The sequence below is a fragment of the Symphalangus syndactylus genome, chromosome 1 (genome assembly GCF_028878055.3).
Source record: "Symphalangus syndactylus isolate Jambi chromosome 1, NHGRI_mSymSyn1-v2.1_pri, whole genome shotgun sequence".
Lineage (NCBI taxonomy): Eukaryota > Metazoa > Chordata > Mammalia > Primates > Hylobatidae > Symphalangus > Symphalangus syndactylus.
In genome coordinates, this window is record NC_072423.2 from 40,039,650 (window position 1) to 40,059,013 (window position 19,364).

Sequence of the window (19,364 nt, forward strand, 5' to 3'; positions counted from 1 at the left end):
GTCTATTGTTGGCAAACTCTGATTTTGTTCATTTGAAAAATGTTTTTATATCACTCTCATTCTTGAAAAATAATTTTAGGGTACAGAATTCTATATTGAATTTTCCTCCCCAGTATCTTCTGGCTTCTGTTAGTCTAATTGCCACTCTCTGTTTTTTCTATCCAGATGCTCTTAAGATCTTGCTTTTGGTATTCTCCTGCTTCTCCTCAATATGTCTACATGTGCATTTATTACTATTTATCCTGACTGTGACCAAGCTTATTGTAACTATTTCTTAGGTAAAATTATTATTATTTTCTGTCTGGAGCAAAGACAAAAAAAAGATAGGCTTCTCTTTGCAGATTTTTCCTTGTCTACCTTTTGTCTAAAGGAGCAGTCCTTCAGATATTTCTGCTTATTCAGTGTTTCCAGTTTGGAATCTCCATTTTGTAAAGCCCATGGCCTAGTTTTCCGCATCCTTAAGTGGCTATTAGTTTCCTGGTCTCTGAGTGCCTGAGATTGTCTTTTGCTTCAGGGCAGCACCAACTTTAGCATTCACATTTGCCCACTCTCTGGGTTTCTGCTTACTCTGAATTTTGCTGGTTTTTATGGCTTCTCTGTAACCCCTTGGCAGCTCAGCAATGTATGTAAACTGATACTTCCTGTGGTTTATGTAACATATGGCTATTTTGTGGTGATGAGAGGCTTTTCAGGCTACCTAGTTTCTGGACTACCTAGTTCACAAGCAAACATTTTTAATATATGAATTACACTAATTTATTTTTAAAGATAATGACAAAATAGTTTTTAAATAACAGAATATGATACCCTCAGGATAGTTATATTTAACAAAACAATAAAACAAAATCCTGAGACAAAAACCACAAGCTCTAGTAATAATACTATATTTTATTGCTTACCTAACCTTTAACCTTCTAGAACCAGAACTTTTATCATAGATTTTTAAGCGCTTACTATATGTTTAGAACTGTGTTCAGGGGACCCACAGGGTTGAGAAAACACGCAACGCCAGACTTTTAGGATTTTACTACTTCTTAAAAAGACAAAACTAACCAATATACAGTTAACAACGAGAGAACAATTCAAGAGTAAACGAGGAAACATCTGCAGGATTTGTTGAGAGGAAAGAAAGACTTGTAAATAAATTGTTGGTGATTATACCCTCCTGTGCCCTCAACTTGTCAAGGATGCCCTCCAACTTTGCCTATGTATAGGTCCACTTCTAAATACATGGTCACATGGAATCTTCAGCATAAAAAATGGAGTGCAACAATGGATCCCAGTGGACCTCAGACATAAATAGAAATTCTGAGGTTCTTCCTGATGAGTAGGAAAGATCCCAAACTGACAATTAGTGTCAGGAATACTTATATTCCTGGTTCTGCCACTAACTAAAGGTGCTAACTTGGGTACTTTATTCTCCTTTCTAGACCTTAGGTTTCCTATCTATTGAATGCAGGTGGGGTGAACTGTATTAATTGTCAGTGTATTTGTGTCAGAGGGCTAAATGTTTGAGGGGGCTGCTGCCTGTGGTCCTGAGCCATCATTTATCTCTAGGGAGGAGCATTTCTCTGGAAGTTTGAAGGGGTACATACTCCCCTCCCACCTTCTCTTAGCATCCTTCCTCTGGTGCTTCTTATAAGTTAAGATTCATCACAGTGGTCAATAGTGAGTATGAGGTGAGTATTACCTGGGAATATCTAAGGGCAAGAACTCAAGTTAAGGAAGTTACAGTCAATTTTTGTCACTATGAACAGTAGACAACAAATACCTAGTAAGACAATGGTTGGTCAAAACCTTGACTGATGGGAGGGTCAGATTAGTTTTCAAGTTAAAAATATTAGTTTTCAAGTTAAGAAGGTAAAGCTTAGAAACCAGTAATGTAAGAGTCAAAATTTCTTTGCTGATAGAGGATTCTGTAGTGTGCCAGGAGCAATCCTTTCAATATTTATAATGTGAGTGTTCAAAATTCATGGGTTCAGAACTGGGTACAGATAGAGAGGGTATAAGGAGAAGGTTGAATGAGGATCAAGCCTAAAAGAAAGAAGTTGGTTTTTATATTACATTCCAGATATTAATTAGCTTGCATGGGACATACCTTTTTCCTACAAGATAATTATAGGGAATTAACCTAGTAATCTAGTTCATTTGTTTCAGATTAACTGAGATTTTATGATGTGCTTAAAGAAATATGGTATTCAAAGAGGGCATTGTGTATAGAGGAAAAGTTTGAGATTTGAATAGCAAATTGGAAGACGGGTGATACCTACTTTGGAAGACTCCTTGGAGGTTGCATTTCTTGATTTAAGATTTAATGAGATAGGCAACAGAAAAGGTGCCATTCCTTGAGAGTCCTAATACAGATGTCTCTAAATGTGGGGCTGGGAGCCTGCTGAACATTGGGAAGAGGTCCCTACTGGGGACTCAATGCCGGAGACACTGTGCTCCACTCTCCCCAGGTGGTGATTCTGTGCCCCTTCACTGGCATCCAGCAGACCTTCCCTTGCAGCAACTGGCTGGATGAGAAGAAAGCAGATGGGTTGATTGAGAGGCAGCTCTATGAGATGGTGTCTCTCAGGAAGAAGCGGCTGAAAAGTAAGTGAGAGAGACCCAGAACCTGGAGGGCTCTCAGCCAGGGCCAGCAAAGGCCAGAATGTCAGACCATTGGGCAAAAGCTATGAGGGCAGTCCACTCCTGCTTCTCAAGTCTCCTCTAGAAAGGAAGGAAAAAGCTCCCTGAACCCCGCCAAGCAGCTCCACTCTCCAAAGTACAGGCCATATAGAGTCACACCCCTGGCACCAAGGCTGACTCCAGTGTCACCAAATGGAATAAGCTGCTGTGATGAGCTAGGTGTTAACCTGAATCGTTCACTACAGTGCACTCTGAAAGTACTGGACATAGGGTGGGTGGAGTCAACTCGTCCCCCGATTTAAAACATACGAATACACTTTAGCCATTAAAAAGAACATTATGGCACCTTATTTTTAATAGGAATCCTTAGCTTTCTAAATTTGGCTACAATGGGTTTCTGAGAGTGGGACACACCTGTGTATACCCCGCCCTTCAGTCCTGATCATTTTGCATTTTTCCTTCTTCCCTATGGCAATATGAAAATCTCTTCACTTCCTGAAGTTTATGGTGCAACTTGATCTGTCTTGCAGAATTCCCTTGGTCCCTGTGGGTCTGGACGACTGACCTAAAGAAAGCTGGTACCAACTCTCCCATCTTCATCCAGATTTATGGGCAGAAGGGGCGGACAGATGAGATTCTCCTGAATCCCAACAACAAATGGTTCAAACCCGGCATAACGGAGAAGTTTAGGGTAGGAGAGGAGTGTGATGGATGGGAGGGAGAAAGGAGGAAGGGATGTAGGGCATTCATCCTGGGGATTCTGGTTCTCTAAGCCAGGTTTTGGACCAAGTTTGAAGACAAAAAGGTACAATGGAGATTTTAGGTCCCTGCAAAGGGAGACAGATTTGATGATTTATAAGCAATGTATTGAATGGGGTACAATTTCGATCTGGCCCATTCATCTGAATCAAACAGTCCAGAACCAAGGCTGGGCAAAGAAGCAAGTATGGAATGGCTTAAACTATCCAGGATTGGGGAATCATTGCAGAACAGAGACCCTGAGCACACTTAGTGTCAGACTGCCCAATATGGACTGATTTAGAGAGTAAGGATCAAATTTAATCAAAAGTATGAATTTTAGAACTTTTTCAAAAATTCAGCTTTAAAACTTTCCATTATGCATAAAACTAGAGCAAAGATTATTTCCCCCAATAGAAGTGCTATTTCAACCTTTAGGTAGGAATAATTTGTAATTTGAGGCTCTCCTCTCAGCACCCCATTGGTACCTCTGTTACACCACTCAGTTCATTGTTCTTTATATATTTATCTTTTCTGCTAGACTGTGAGCCCCTAGAGAAAGGGCATGACTGCTTATTGATCTTTTTGTCTGTTTCACTGCCCATAGAGTCCTGGGGCTGTGGGCCTGTGCTAATTTGCAGGGCTGCCCTGTAGATTTTGTTACTGGAAGTTTATGGCTTGGAGGATCTTCTTTAGTCTGAATCCCACTGTGGGGCAGTTATTTTTGTTCAGTTTCACTGGCCCAGACTGAATCCTTGCGCTATGTGGCTGTCTTGCCCTCATGTGCTCCTGGTTACAAGGGTCATGAGAAGATAAAATATGTGAGGGTGGCTTGATTGAAGCAAACCCATCCTCACCGCTGAAGAAAGAGCCCAAAGCAGGTACCCTCCTGAGAGTGGGTCAGCTATGAGAATAAACACATTTCTTCAGTTATGCCCACTCAAATGTTTTTATTTCTCTCCATAGATTGAGCTCCCGGATCTTGGCAGGTTTTATAAGATTCGAGTATGGCATGATAAAAGGAATTCTGGTTCTGGATGGCATTTAGAAAGGGTGAGATGCACCATCTTGGGGTTTGGGAGGTTGTTGGGAAAGGAACAAGGATGGTCCCTTTTCAATGACCCTATCACATAAATTTGCCTCTGTATTTATTGTGAATAGGGACTGAAAAGGATTATGGTGAGACCTGAATTTGGATACAGGCCACAGGGACTTCCTAATGGGGAGAGACTTCCAAAGTAGATTAAGAAAACGCTCAGGTGTTTGGGGGGCTTGCATTCTGCCCTAGTCATCTGGTTGCTAGGCAAGTGTGGGTATCCAGGAAACCAGGAACAAATACTAATCCAGCCCTCTGCCTGACATAAGGATTATCTCCAGGAAATAGCCTTGGCTTCTCTGCAATGAGATAGCAGAATGGGGGCTCCTGGGCCTCGGTGAACATCCCTGGTGCACCAACTTGCTCACCCCAGAACTTCATTCCAGATGACCCTGATGAACACTCTGAACAAGGACAAGTACAACTTCAATTGCAACCGCTGGCTGGATGCCAATGAAGATGACAATGAGATAGTGAGGGAAATGACTGCAGAAGGCCCAACAGTGCGCAGGATCATGGGCAGTAAGTACTGACAGGCTCTCCATCCTGGGAGGCAGTGGAACTCCTGCTTGGTATCCCAATGGGCCTGGCCTATGAGCTGAGAGTCTTGTTGGGCTCTCCATCCTGGGAGGCAGTGGAACTCCTGCTTGGTATCCCAATGGGCCTGGCCTATGAGCTGAGAGTCTTGTTGGGCTCTCCATCCTGGGAGGCAGTGGAACTCCTGCTTGGTATCCCAATGGGCCTGGCCTATGAGCTGAGAGTCTTGTTGGGCTCTCCATCCTGGGAGGCAGTGGAACTCCTGCTTGGTGTCCCAATGGGCCTGGCCTATGAGCTGAGAGTCTTGTTGGGCTCTCCATCCTGGGAGGCAGTGGAACTCCTGCTTGGTGTCCCAATGGGCCTGGCCTATGAGCTGAGAGTCTTGTTGGGCTCTCCATCCTGGGAGGCAGTGGAACTCCTGCTTGGTGTCCCGATGGGCCTGACCTATGAGCTGAAAGTCTTGTCTGCTATGCATCTTCAGGCCCCTTAGAGTGCCAGAGTGGATTTGGAAGGTCCCTGCCTCAAGACTGGCTTGGAAAAGCCATCTCCAAGTCATGATGCCAGAGCTCTACCATGATTGATGTGGTGGGGAGGGAGGGAAGATGTGTGGATCTTCAGGTTGGCTCTGAGGGGATGAGAAGCATCTGCCCGGAGCAATAGTTCTCCAGAGCCTCCTTGAAAGGAAATATCCTCTTGCCCCCCTCAAATTGTGCATGAAATGTTCCCCAAAAGAAAATCTAGATCTGGGTTCCTGTAGCCACAGTTGGCTGCTACCTAATAAGTATTCTATCTCTAATTAAGGATAGTAGGAGAAGGACTAAGCTTTAAATGTGGAATCCAGGAGCCACATTCAAATAGCCAAAGGGAAGAAGTCATTTTTGCCTCTAGGTTATAGAAGCACAGTACTGGCAAATACAGAGCACATGCCCTATCCTTTTCACATGGCAGACATTACTAAGTGATCAAAACATTCTCTGCCATGAGTCTGAAATGAGCTTTGTAGCCCTCAATAAAGAATTCCAAACAGACATTAACAATTGATCAGAATTGGCACTTAAGATAACCCATTTGCTGTCCTTGTGGCAGTCCTTATTTTAAGCAGGAAAATAGTATTCCAACATTACAAAAAGGTAAAAATGTATAGAAAACAATGTCATCCATAGTTCCAGTAGCCCTTCTAAATATCTCCATAATCTCATTTCACAGGTGATTGTGTGATATTTATAAACACTGCATTTGCACACCCAGTAGAAGTTCTGTATATATTTGTTGAAACAGTTTGATCAGAGTTAAATACTCATAAACATAGAAACCTCAAACAGCAAGTATCTAAAAAGAGATCATTCTGTCTGTTAGTTTAATTAGGCAATGCTTGTAATTAGCATCATGTTTCTTTTATTTTATGGTTCTTCTTCATTCTTAATTAAATATATGACTGTAGAATATTTGTGTGCAAAGCCCCTTAAAATAGCCTGATGCAGATAAGGAGCTGAGGACGTTCTTGCCATGGTTATACAGTTAGTTAGAGACAGAGTTAAATCTAGAATAAGGTCTCTTGCTTCCTGGTTCAGTGGCTATACCAAAACATCACCCTGCCTTTTTGCATTCAGTAATAACTGCCTTGAGAACAAGGCAATCATCTATCTAAATATGATAACATATAACCCATTCCCAAAATTGGGACTTAATATAATATTAAAGGTAATGGCAAAAATTGCAATTACTTTTGCACTAACCTGATTATGTAGTCCACCAAGGACTGTTCTTACCTGATCTGTCCACTGCGTGCCAGAAGTGAGCCTGCAGGTATAAAGAACTGGGGAGAAGTCTTGGGCCCTAACTGCTTTTGAAACCCTTCTAACTAACTCTCATGATTTTAGATCCTCAGTCTCTATTTCTACATTATCTGGCACCACCATTCTTGAGCCTTTTGGTAGGATTCCTTCTTGAATTTTGTGACTGACAGCTCTGATCAATCCTTTCTGTTCTGCTAAGTCAGCGATTCTCAAACCTCAGCGTGCATTATCCCCAGGAGGGCTTGTTAAAACACAGATTGCTGAGCTCCACTTGCAGAGTTTCTAATTCAGTTAGTCTAGAGTGGGACTCAAGGATCTGCTTGTCTAACAAATTTACAGGTAATATCTATGCTGCTGTTGGGGAACCACACTTTGAGAACCACTGTGTTAATGCGTTTACCACTTTTCTAGCTGCTCTCCAGCTTCCAAAATTGTGTTGTGTTCTCTAAACTTGTCCCCTTCCCCTAGTCTTGTTGGTGAAAACTTTTTTGTTTAGTTAAATTTTTAAAGCAACCTGTAGATTGCCATTTTGATAAGGTTTTCTAGAGAGAAATCTATTTTAATTTGTAATGTCCAGAATGTTCTTTACTTCCACCCCCTCTTTGCCTTGAGTGAAGCAGGACTTTCCCCTAAGAACCTTATTTTCCCTCTTCATCACCTGAGGAGGGGTTAGGCCCCAACCATATGACCTCCTTTTACTTTACTCCTTTAAAGGCTCTATCTACAAATACATTCTGAGTTATTGGGGAGTTAGGACTTCAATATATAAATCTGGGGGTATGGGCACAATTCAGCTTATAACAGACAACATCTCCTAAAGTACAGTCAAGGGCCCATCTATATCAAAACTACCTGAAGTGTTTATCGAAATACAGATTCCTAGGCCCACCACCAGCTATGCCGATTAGAGTCTTTGAGGGCTATTCCTGGTAATATGCATTTTGTCAAGCATGCCAAGTAATTTGTATGCATACTAAACCTTAAGAGTCTTTGTCTACCTCTTTTAGTGTCCATGTAGAACACCCACTCACCTGCATCCTGGTGCTCACCTGTGATGGGTACTATGGGACTGAATGAAGGGCGATGGACGAGAAATGAAAACAAAAAAATAAAGAATCTGTCTTAAAGAAGGGGCCAGGGGGCTCCTTGCTTCTGTCAAGCAAGGGCCTTGAGCTTCCACAGCCCTTTGTATTTATTGGGTAGAAAGGGCAGGGAGGAGGAGGTAACAATTGGTCAGCTGATGGATTGATCACAGGTTCGCATTATTGCTAACAGGCTTCAGATGTACCTAATCACAAGAAACACTGCTCCTGGGGCGTGACTGCCCTCAGCATTCCTTCTGGGTAGCAGACACACTTTGTCAGTTTGCCAACAAACTGCATTCATGAGAACAGTTTGCTGTTTCCTCATATAGCCTCCAGTGGTATACCGAGTTGATCACGACCCTCATTCTTTCAGCCTCCAACACTCACCCACTTTGTTGGCCTATGCCCACTCCACTGAGCCAGCCCTTCCCTGCCACTTAATTTGGGATCATCCCATGAAGCTGCCCCTTCTTTGAACCCATGCCCCACCCTCTGACTCAAGCCCCTGCCCTCCCAGCACTTTTGTGACCTTGGTAAACTTCACCTCACCCTTGACCTCCTGTCACTTCTTCCTCCCCACATTTTTCCTGGTCTGTCAGGGGCTGACATGGATGGGTGGAGGATGGAACGGAGAGACAAACCTACAATCAGACCTCCAGTGGGGAGGAAAAGAGGTTCTGAAATCAGAGAGAGAGAGGAGACCAGAGAGGAGAAGATAAATTCAAGAAATATTTTGAAGGTGGAACTGGCAGGTCTTGAAGTGTGAATGCTGTGAAAACACAGTGGTGAGATAAGCTTCCTGTCCAGAAAGTTGGGACAAACTTTGCAGATGAAGTGACATTTGAGCTAGGTCTTCTATGTGGAGGGATTTGACAGACAAGGAGAGACCATGTCAGGAGGTGGAGGAGATGGCAAGGAAGAGCATCTCTACAGGTTACATGTATAAAATGTGCTTGTAAACATTTTTAACAGTGTACAATTGTGGGGCTATCCTAACTGGTATTTTTTTGTTGTCTTCTGTGATGCTATTTTTTTTTTCTTTTTAGAAAAAAAGTTAGTTTATTTAACAGAATGTATAGGGACAAAAAATATTCTTAGGACAAATTATAGCACACATGCACAGTACTATTCACAAGTTGGATATGATTTAAGAAGCAAGTTATTTAGTCACAAGATCATTTTGTTTTATTTTGTTTTCTTCAGATTCTTTTCTATTTCTATTTTTGCTCCATCTCCTAGTAAAGTCAGTGATATTGTCTTTAATTTTCTATCAGGATATATATGATTTATTTTATTGGCCACTTGTAAAATGAAACAATAAAAACTCAAATTATCCTTTACTACAGGAACAGTTATGAAAGCAATGATAGTATTTAACTTCCGTAACAAATGCATCAGGGTGACATATTTTAACTACCCTAAGGCCATACCCAACGTCAAGTTTTTATCACCAGAATTCATACAATAAACCATCACTGTGATAAGAACTCATTGTGAAGTTGATTTCTTTTCATTAGAACAAGGAAGTAATCAAATGGCACCATTTAACAATCATTAAATTCATATTGGATTTCATGTTACAATAATGAGAATAGAAACTAGAATAAGAAAAAGATGACTTAACTTTAGGAAATTATTTATATTTAACCTGAAAAGACAAGTTTTAAAGATAATAACCAAAGTCTATAATCTTATAAACAATCATTTTAAAGATTTATTGAACCGTGATGCTATTAAAAAACCATTTCAAGGAGAAAAATAATTCTGGTGATAGTATGGATATGGATAGTATGGATTGAAGGTCTGTCTGTTGTGGCTATAAGGCAGTTTGATGTCTTCTGGGGGTCCCTGGCTGTATTTCAGAGCCCAAACAAACTTGAATTTCTTTCTCTCAACTGCTCTTTATGGCCCACAAACATTTATCTTATGCTTGGAACACCCCTATGTCCTCACTCACCTCTACAAGTACTCATATCTCCTTTTCTGGTTGGAATGTTTTGTAACAGTAAATAGAGCTGGTGACAATGCTTCATTTTCCCAGCTGGTACCAGCGTGAAATGTATAATGTGTAAAGATGTCCTGGAAATCCCTTAAGAGGAGAGTCTTAGACTCATGTAAAATGAGTAAATACCAATTTAAAATCATTTCTCTGAGTTTGAAGTTGTGTGTCTCTGGTTTACTTACAAATTAAGGGCCAGCCAAATAAGCAATTAATGCCATGTCTGAGAGCCAAGAGGCTTTTGGGAGAGATTGTTCTGATTAGCACAGACTGGGAGATATGGACAATACACATGCCAGCTCACAATTTATTTCCACCTTGGCTGTCCCTCAGGAGCTACATGACAGTAAAATAAATGAGATCCGTGTTCTCCACTGTACTTCCAAGAGAAGTGATTACACACCACTGATGAGTGGGCAAGAGGCCACTGGACTCAAGTGCAGAAAATCGTAGCTTCTCGTTAATCAGAGCTGTAATTTTAAAATTAAAGAGGCTCTGTACTTACCCATCTCTTTAAAGTCTTTCACTACTAGTATCTAACAATATAACTGTTTTAAATTGTCCACAGACTTCTTGCCAGGAAGGAGCTCGGGACATCCATGGCTGGGGTGTTTCAGAGGGGCTCCTAGAGAGAATCAAAACCCTTGAGAACTTCCAACCAAAGGGACTTCAGAGCTCAGAACCAAAGGGATGAGAATTCCCAGGCAAAAGGATTTCTAAATTCCCTTATCATTTTGCTTCTGGGAATTGCCTAAAAGTTACAGCTAAAAAAGCAGAACTGGCCTTCATCATAATTAAGAGTGAAGCCAGGCTGGTGTTGAGAGCTTTCCTTCCCTGCTGTGTCATGTTTCCACCTTCAGTCCTCAGCTGTTCATTCCTTTCACTGTTGATACGCTGGACCATTGAGAGCTTCACACAAAAGAACCAACTTCATTTATACAAAGGCTGAAGATTGAAAGCATTTAGCATTTGAATTTTAAACGAGTTGATTAGAGAAGACAATGATGGTTAAATTTCAGGTGCTATGGCCCTAGGAGGAGACAATATTGGTAGGCAGATTTCTCTTCAATCTTAATTCATGGTTAAGTGCCTACCTATACCAGCTTTGCTCAAGGCAGGCCTCTATGTACAATCAGTCGTCCTTTGCCTGTTCTTCTAACAAGTGCTTTTGCCACAGACACTCTATCTTTGTGTACTCATATGTTTCATGGTCAAATTAATTTTTCAGATGTCTGCATATCTCCAAATAAAATGGTCATATTACTGAAAAAATAATTTGTACACTGAATTCAACTTCCTGGTGATTTGTCTCATTCCAGGTATACTTTGTCTTCGTTTTAGATGGACTATCAGTGAATCATGTCCATTTTTAAAAACAACAGCTATGGCGGGACGCAGTGGCTCATGCCTGTAATCCCAGCACTTTGGGAGTCCAAGATGGGTGGATCATCTGAGGTCAGGAGCTCGAGACCAGCCTGGCCAACATGGTGAAACCCCGTCTCTGCTAAAAATACAAAAAAATTAGCCAGGCATGGTCGCAGGTGACTGTAATCCCAGTTACTCGGGAGGCTGAGGCAAGAAAATTGCTTAAACCCAGGAGGCGGAGATTGCAGTGAGCAGAGATCGCGCCATTGCACACCAGCCTGGGCAACAAGAACAAAACTCCTTCTTAGAAACAAACAAAACAAACAAAAAACAACAGCTATATTGAGATATGATTCATGTGCCATATAATTTACCCATTTAAAGTGTACAAGTCAATGGCTTTTAGTATATTAATAAAATCGTGTATCCATCACCACTATCAAATTCCAGAACATTTTCATCTCCCCCAAAAAGAAACCCCATACCCGTTAGCAGTCATTCCCATTTCCCCACTTTACCCCTCTGCCTCTGACAACCACTAATCTACTTTTTGTCTCCACAGATTGACCTAATCTGGATATTTTATATATAGAGAGTCATACAGTATGTGACCTTTTTAAATTTAGTTTATTTCAATTAACATAACGTTTTCAAGATTCATCCATATTGTAGCATGTATCAATACTCTGTTCTTTTTGTTGCTGAATAATAGTCCATTGTATGGATGTACCAAATTCAACTGTTAAAGAGCATTTATGTTGTTTCTACTTTTTGGTTATTGTAAATAATGCTGCCATAAACATCCATGTACAAGTTTTTATGCAGACATATTTTCAATTCTCTTGAGCATATACCTAAGAGTGAATTTGCTGGGTCATTTGGTAGCTCTTTGGTTCACTTTTTAGAAACTGCCAAACTATCAAAATAGCTGTACCATTTTAAATTCTTATTAGTAATGTGTGAGAGTTCCAATTTTTCTACATCCTTGTCAACACTTGTTCTTCTCCTTGATTATTCATTCTCAGGGTTGTTTTGACTATTCTGGGTCCCTTGCAGTTCTATATGAATTTTAGAATCAGCTTGTCAATTTCTACAAATAAGTCAGCTGAGTTCTGCTAGGGGCTGCATTGAAGCTATAGACCAGTTTGGGGAGTATTGCCATCTTAATAATGTTAGGTCTTCCAATTCATGAACATGAGATGTTTTTCCATTTATTTAGATCTTTATTTTCTTTCAAAAATATTTTGTGGTTTTCAGAGTGTATGTTTTTCACTTGTTTTCTTAAATTATTTCTAAATATTTTATTCTTTTTGATGCTGTTGCAAATAGAACTGTTGTCTTAATTTCACGTTCAGACTATTCATTGCCAAAGAATAGAAATATAATCGATTTTGGTATATTGATCTTGTACTCTACAACTTTGCTGAAGTCATTTATTCTAATAGTTTTTTAGTGAATTCCTTATGATTTTATAAATACATAGTTATGTCACCCATGAATAAGATACCTCTTCCTTTCCAATTTAGATCTTTTTATATATTTGCTTGCCTACTTGCCTTGGCTGAAATCTCCAGCACCACATTGAATAGAAGAGATGACTTGTTTCTGATCTTAAGGGGAAAGTGTCCTGTCCAGTCTTTCATGACTAACTATGATGTCAGCTGTGGGTATTTTATAGCTAACATTTATGGGTTGATGAATTTCCTTTTCATTTCTAGTTCGTTGATGGGTTTTTTTTTTTAACATGAAAGGGTGTTAGATTTTGTCAAATGTTTTTCTACATTTATTGAGATAATAATGTGATTTTTGCTTTTTATTCTATTAATTTGATAAATTACATTAATTGATTTTCAGCAGTTAAACCAATTGTATCTGTGGGATAAATCCTACACTGTCATGATGTGTAATTCTTTTGATATGTCACTGGATTCTTTTTGTGAATATTTTGTTGAAGATTTTTGCATTCATATTCATAAGAGATATTGGTCTGTAGTTTTCTTATGATGTCTTTGTCAGTTTTGGTACCAGGGTAATGCTGGCCTCAGAAAATGAGTTGGGAAGTGTTCCCTCCTCATCTATTTTTGGAAGAGTTGGAGAAGTATTAGTATTATTTCTTCTCTGAGTGTTTGGTAGAATTCAGTAATAAAAACATCTGGGCATAGGCTTTTCTTTCTGGCTAGGTTTTTTTTATTACCAATTCATCTTTTCACTTAAAAGATTTGGAATTTTATTTTTAATGGACATATTGTAATTGTATGTATTTATGGGGTACAATTTAACGTTTTGAGACAAATATATGTTGTATCATGATCCAATCAGTGTTGTTAGCCTATCCATCACCTCATGCATTTATCATTTCTTTATGGTGAGAATGTTCAAAAGCATTTCTTCTAGCTATTTTGTGATATACAAGTCTTTATTGTTAACTATAGTCATTATACTGTATAATAGAACATCAGAACTTATTCCTCTCATTTAATTGTAACTTTGTACCCATTGATCAACTTATCCCCATCCTCTCCTCCCCACTCCTTTCCCCAGTCTCTTGTAACTACTCTTGTAAAAATAGTATTCGATTCCCTGCCTCTATGACATCGACTTCTCTCTCTCTCTCTTTTTTTAAAATATTCCACATGGGTGAAATCACGTGGTATTGGTCTTACTGCGTCTGGCGTATTTCACTTAACGTGATGTCCTCCAGTTTCATCTATGTTGTTGCAAGCGACAGGATTTTATTCCTTTTTTTGTGGCCGAATCGTATTGCATTGTGTATGTATACCATATTTTCTTTATCCATTCATCCATTGTTGGACACTTACGTTGATTCTGTATCTTGGCTATTGTAAGTAGTGATGATGCAATAAACATGAGAGTACAGATATCTTGCCGACATACCAGTAATGGGATTACTGGTTCATATGGTTCTTCTATTTTTAACTTTTCTGAGGAACCTCCATACTGTTTTTCATAATGGCCATACTAGTTCACACTCTTACCCATAGTGTGCAAGTGTTCCCTTTTCTCTGCATCCTTGCCAACACTTCTTTTGTTTTTTTGATGATAGCCATTCTAACTAGAGCAAGATGGTATATTTCACTGTGGTTTCTATTTGCATTTCCCTGATGATTAGTTATGTTGAATTTTTTTTCATCTATCTGTTAAACCATTTGTATGTCTTCTTTTGAGAAATGTCTGTTAAAGTCGTTAGCCAATTTCTTAATCGAGTTATTAGTTTGCTTGTTTGTTTTTGCTGTTGAGTCATTTAATTTTCTTATATATTCTGAATATTAACCCCTTGTCAGATGTATAATTTGCAAATATTTTCTCTATTGTGTATGTTGTATCTTCACTCTACTAATAGTTTTCTTTGCTGTGCAAAAGTTTTTGTTTGGACAAAAGTTTGATGTAATATTATTTGTCTATCTTTGCTTTTTCTGCCTATGCTTTTGAAGTGTTAAACAATTCTTGCCCAGCCTAACGTTGTGAAGAATTTCCTCTGTTTTCTTCTAGAAGTTTAATCAATCTTTTCACTTTTTATATGTCTATTTAGATTGTCTATTTTTTCTTGAGCGAGTTTTATTGGTAATCTTTTTATTTCATCCTATTTGTGACTTTGAATAGAAAAATGTGTATTTTGTTGATAGAAGATAGTTAAATCCATTATCCATTTTGCCAATCTCTGTGTAATAGAGTCTGATTTCTTTTTGATATTTAACTACTGGCAGGTTTCAAACTACACCACTCGCCTCTTCCTTTTTGCCTCATTTATAGGCCAGCTGATAAGAAAGGCTTCCTTAACACTGGTGAAAAGTTTAAGCCATACAAGCCCTGACCATTCAAAGGAACCACCACCTCAGTCTCACTCCCTAATCACAAGCTATTATTGGACCTGCTCAAGAGCCTGCCAGGCTCTCCCAAGAACTCCTCATTATGTAAATAGTAGAATCTTGCTCTTGGTGTATGTGTAGTATCATCAGCCTTGATATCTGAGCAAATTTGGGGTGAGTGGATTCACCCTGTTTCTGCAGAATGGCCACCACACTCCGGCTTTTGATGGAAATGTTTAGTCTAATTAAATTTAATGTAATACATTTAATGCAATTACTGATATGTTCAGATTGACATTTGCCATTTTGCTAACTATCTTTTGTATGTCATATCTTTTTTGTTTCTTACTGCTTATATGTCTTATATATTTTTATATTCTTACTGCTTTCTTTACTGCTTTTATATTTTTTACAGAGCGCCATTTTTGGTCCCTCATTGTTTCTTTTACCATATTTTTGGGGTGATTTTCTTAGTGGTTGCCCAGAAAATTACAATTACCATTTTAATTTAAAATAATCTAGTTCAGATTAATATTAACTTAATTTCAGTAGTATACAAAAACTTTGTTCCAATATAGGTTTGTTCTCTTCCCCTTCCTTCATGCTATTATTGTAATATAAATTGCATCTTTACATATTATAAACTCACTAGTGGTGCAGCTGTATATTTACTGCTTTATGCAGTTGTCATTTATAGGAGATATGAGAAGAAAAGATTCACAAACAAAAAATACTTGCGTATTTTCTATGTATTTACTTATGTCATTGCTGTTTCTGGTACGCTTTATTCTATCTATCAGGTGATTTCAAGTTACTGTTTAATGTCTAACATGAAGGTTTCTTTAATATTTCTTGGCAGATATGCTAGTGATTAATTCTTGTAGTATTTTATATTCTGGGAATGCCCTAATTTCTTCTTAATTCTTGAAAGGTAGCTTTTGTGGATTTAAAATTCTTGGTTAATGATCTGCACATTGAATATATCATCCCACTGCCTTCTGGCCTCTATAGTTTCTGATGAGAAGTCAGCTGTTAATTGTATTGAGCATCCCTTATATGTGATGAGTCACTTTTGTGCTACTCCTTTTAAGATTCTGTCTTCATCTTTAGCTCTCAACAGTTTGACTATAATATGTCTAGGTGTAGCTCTCTTTGAATTTATCATAACTTGGAATTTGTTGAACATGTTGAATGTGTATATTAATGCTTTTAAAATCAAATTTGGGAAGTTTTGACCATTATTTCTTCAAATATTCTTTCAGTCCTTGTCTATATCTTCACAATAGGGTATTTCATTTGATCCCATGGCTTTAAATGGACTCCATATACCTATGATGACCAAAGTCATATCACCAATCCTGACCCTCCAGACACATATTCAGCTGCCATCTTGACCTCAGTTTTTGAACATCTAATAGACAGCTCAAATGTATAATGAACAGAACAGAACCATTGATTTCTATCTCCAAACCTATCCTTCCCCCAAGACTCCCCTACTCCTTATTGGCAACTCTATCCACCTAATTGCCCAAGCCAAAAACCTAGGAGTCACCTGCAACTTCTCTCTTTTCTGCACTAACCTATCTGATCCATCACCAAGAACTATTGTGTCCAAAACAGTATATTTTAGATTTAGCATCCAAACTATATTGCTAATCTGTTGACTTTTCTCCACTTCTGTTGCACCTCCAGTCCTAGGCACCATCCTGTCTTCTAGACTACTGTAATTATTCTGCTAACTGATCTCTTTGATTCTACTCCTTCTTTTTGTATAATCAATTCTTCATGGCAGCCAGAGTGCTCTTTAAAACATAGACCAGATCAAGTTACTTCCTTGCTTGAAGCCCTCCAATGGCTTTCTGCTGTACAAAAATAAAAATTAAAAATAAAAAAGAAGCCACACTTCTTACCTTGACCCACTATACCCCATGTATCCAGCTCCTGTCCACCTCTGGGCCTCATCTCATATTCCTTCCCATTCCTTCTACTCCAGCCATATTGGCCTTCTCTCTGCTCCTGGAACATACACCAGGCATCCCCACACAGGGGCCTTTGCACTTGCCAGAATTATCTAACTTTATAGCTCACACATTACCTCTTTGCAGTTACCTTTTCTGCATCTCTAAATAATTTATATTCCCTCACTCCACTCTTTACCACTCCAAGATGTCCCTCCACTGTGTTATCTTAGTTGCAGCTATAACAAAAACATTTTCTTATTCGTAATTTATGATTTTACTTTGCATTGCTCCTCTCTACTTTTACTCTTAACTCTAACATCAGTATTCCTGTACTGTTAATGGTGCCTGGCACCTACTAGGCTTCAGTAAACCTATTTGGGGTGAATAAGTGAATGAATGGGTACATTTTACTTTTCAGCTTATTTTAAGTGAGAAGGAGGGCTGGGCATGCAGGGAGGCAGGTCTACCCCCTCCACAGTACATTTTCAACATGGGAAGAAGCTGCTGCCCTTCCCACAGTGACTGAATTTCATGCCTTTCTCTCTGCTTACTGGCATGTCCTTATCAGTGGGAGTTCTGAATAGAAGAAGACACAATTCTTGTTCATGGAGAAAAGTTATCTTTCTTGAGAACACATAGAAGTTGGAGAACAACGTAAGGCAAAAGGGTTTACTGGAATGGATGGAATCGAGGGCAAACATGTTTGGGTTAGACCAGTGGTCCCCAAGCACTGGCCAGCTCCATCAGAGTCTCCCAAGAAAGCTTGGAAGCAATTCACATTTAGTAGACTGAGCTCTGGAAATTCAGATTTGAGAAGTCTGAAGCAGGGCTCAAGAATCTGAATTCTTATAAAAGTTTCCCAGAGGATACTGATAATTGACAGGATTGGGAAACTCTGGTCTGTCTCATTTGATCCCATGGCTTTAAATGGAATCCATATACCTATAATGACCAAGGGCCTAGGCTAAGAGACTTGGGGATGACTCAGCTCTTGATTGGTGTGTGGTAGAATTTAGATAGTTGGGAGGAAGGGGGAAGGTCAGCCCAGATAAGAACTAGAAGGAGAGGAGGAATCAGAGCTTAGAAGTGGGAGCAGCAGGGCTAGGGATGGGAAGCAGGGGACTGTCAGCAATGGTGTCCCTCTCTCTGCCTGCCAGTGGCCCGGTACCATGTGACTGTGTGCACAGGTGAACTTGAAGGTGCTGGGACTGATGCCAACGTCTATCTCTGCCTTTTTGGTGATGTGGGGGACACAGGGGAACGGCTGCTCTACAACTGCAGGAATAACACAGACCTGTTTGAAAAGGGCAATGTAAGTTACAGCAATGTGCCCCACTCATCCCCCTCTTCCCAGTTCCCTTCCCATGTTCCCTCGTCTTCCCTGCCCTGTTAAAGTTGAGCTGATGCTGGTCCTGGGGCCTCAGCCATCAGGAGCCTCACTCTGGGTAAGGGGGCGGGGAACTGGGGAATCCCAGCAGAGCCACTGGGAGGGCACAGCAATGCCTAGTGTATTTGGTTCCTGAGTATCTGGCCCGCCCTGATTCACTAATATGCATGGACACCTGTTAGACTCCTGGGACTGTACAGCAGGGAGTTGAAGAGCCACCTTAGAGGGATTATGGTCCTCCCCCACCCCTGAGCTTTGAGAAGAGAGCAGAACAGAAGGACATCGGGAAGCAGCAGCAGCATCTTTCTTACCTCAGGGGTGGGCGGAGAGGGAAGGATGCTGGGCACTGTGGACTAGAGGACTCACGCTGGAGGAAAGCTGGGCCCCCAGGGGCCAATGTGAGAACTTGGCATTCTCCCTCATGGCATGACCACTGCAGGCATCTTGTTCATGACCTTTAGGAAAGAGAAATCAAGAAAGACCCTAAAGATGGGGTGGGAGAACTTACTTCTGTTGCTAGCCTCATTACAGTTGTGTTGGGTGTTCCCCCTGTTTCCCCAGCCATCACATGGGTGTTCTGGAGAGGAGGCTGTGGAAGAAGTGGGGAAAGAGCTAGGCAAGTTTGAGGCAAACCCAGCCTTGGGCTACCTGCTTCATTCTCCTGAGCCTCAGTTTCCTCATGCCTGAAATGGGGAAAGGATGCCTACCTGTGGTGGGCTGTTGTGAGCATTAGGGGCAGTGGATGTACCATCTCTGAGGTCAGACCTGGCCCACAGCACACAGTGGATGCTGAGTACAGAGTCGTTGTTGCAATGAAGTGAGGCCAAGGGAGCTCAGCAGGGTGAAGGGGATTTGCAGACAACTGCTCTATCTCCTTCCTCTGCCACCACTTCCTTGGTAAGTTCAGGGAAAGCCCTGGAATTCCAGTGAGGGCCTCTCTCT

The 19,364-nt window shown here is 40.2% G+C and overlaps 1 protein-coding gene across 1 annotated transcript in view; it reads left to right on the plus strand.

The window, feature by feature from the left end:
* Positions 1-19,364, plus strand: part of LOXHD1 (lipoxygenase homology PLAT domains 1) — a 187,833-nt gene that overhangs the window by 61,090 nt on the left and 107,379 nt on the right. Inside the window, exons 10-14 of the mRNA XM_055292404.2 lie at positions 2,460-2,595; positions 3,162-3,322; positions 4,336-4,422; positions 4,852-4,987; positions 18,193-18,347. Coding sequence (XP_055148379.2) covers positions 2,460-2,595; positions 3,162-3,322; positions 4,336-4,422; positions 4,852-4,987; positions 18,193-18,347 — 675 coding nt within the window. The remainder of the gene's footprint in view (positions 1-2,459; positions 2,596-3,161; positions 3,323-4,335; positions 4,423-4,851; positions 4,988-18,192; positions 18,348-19,364) is intronic.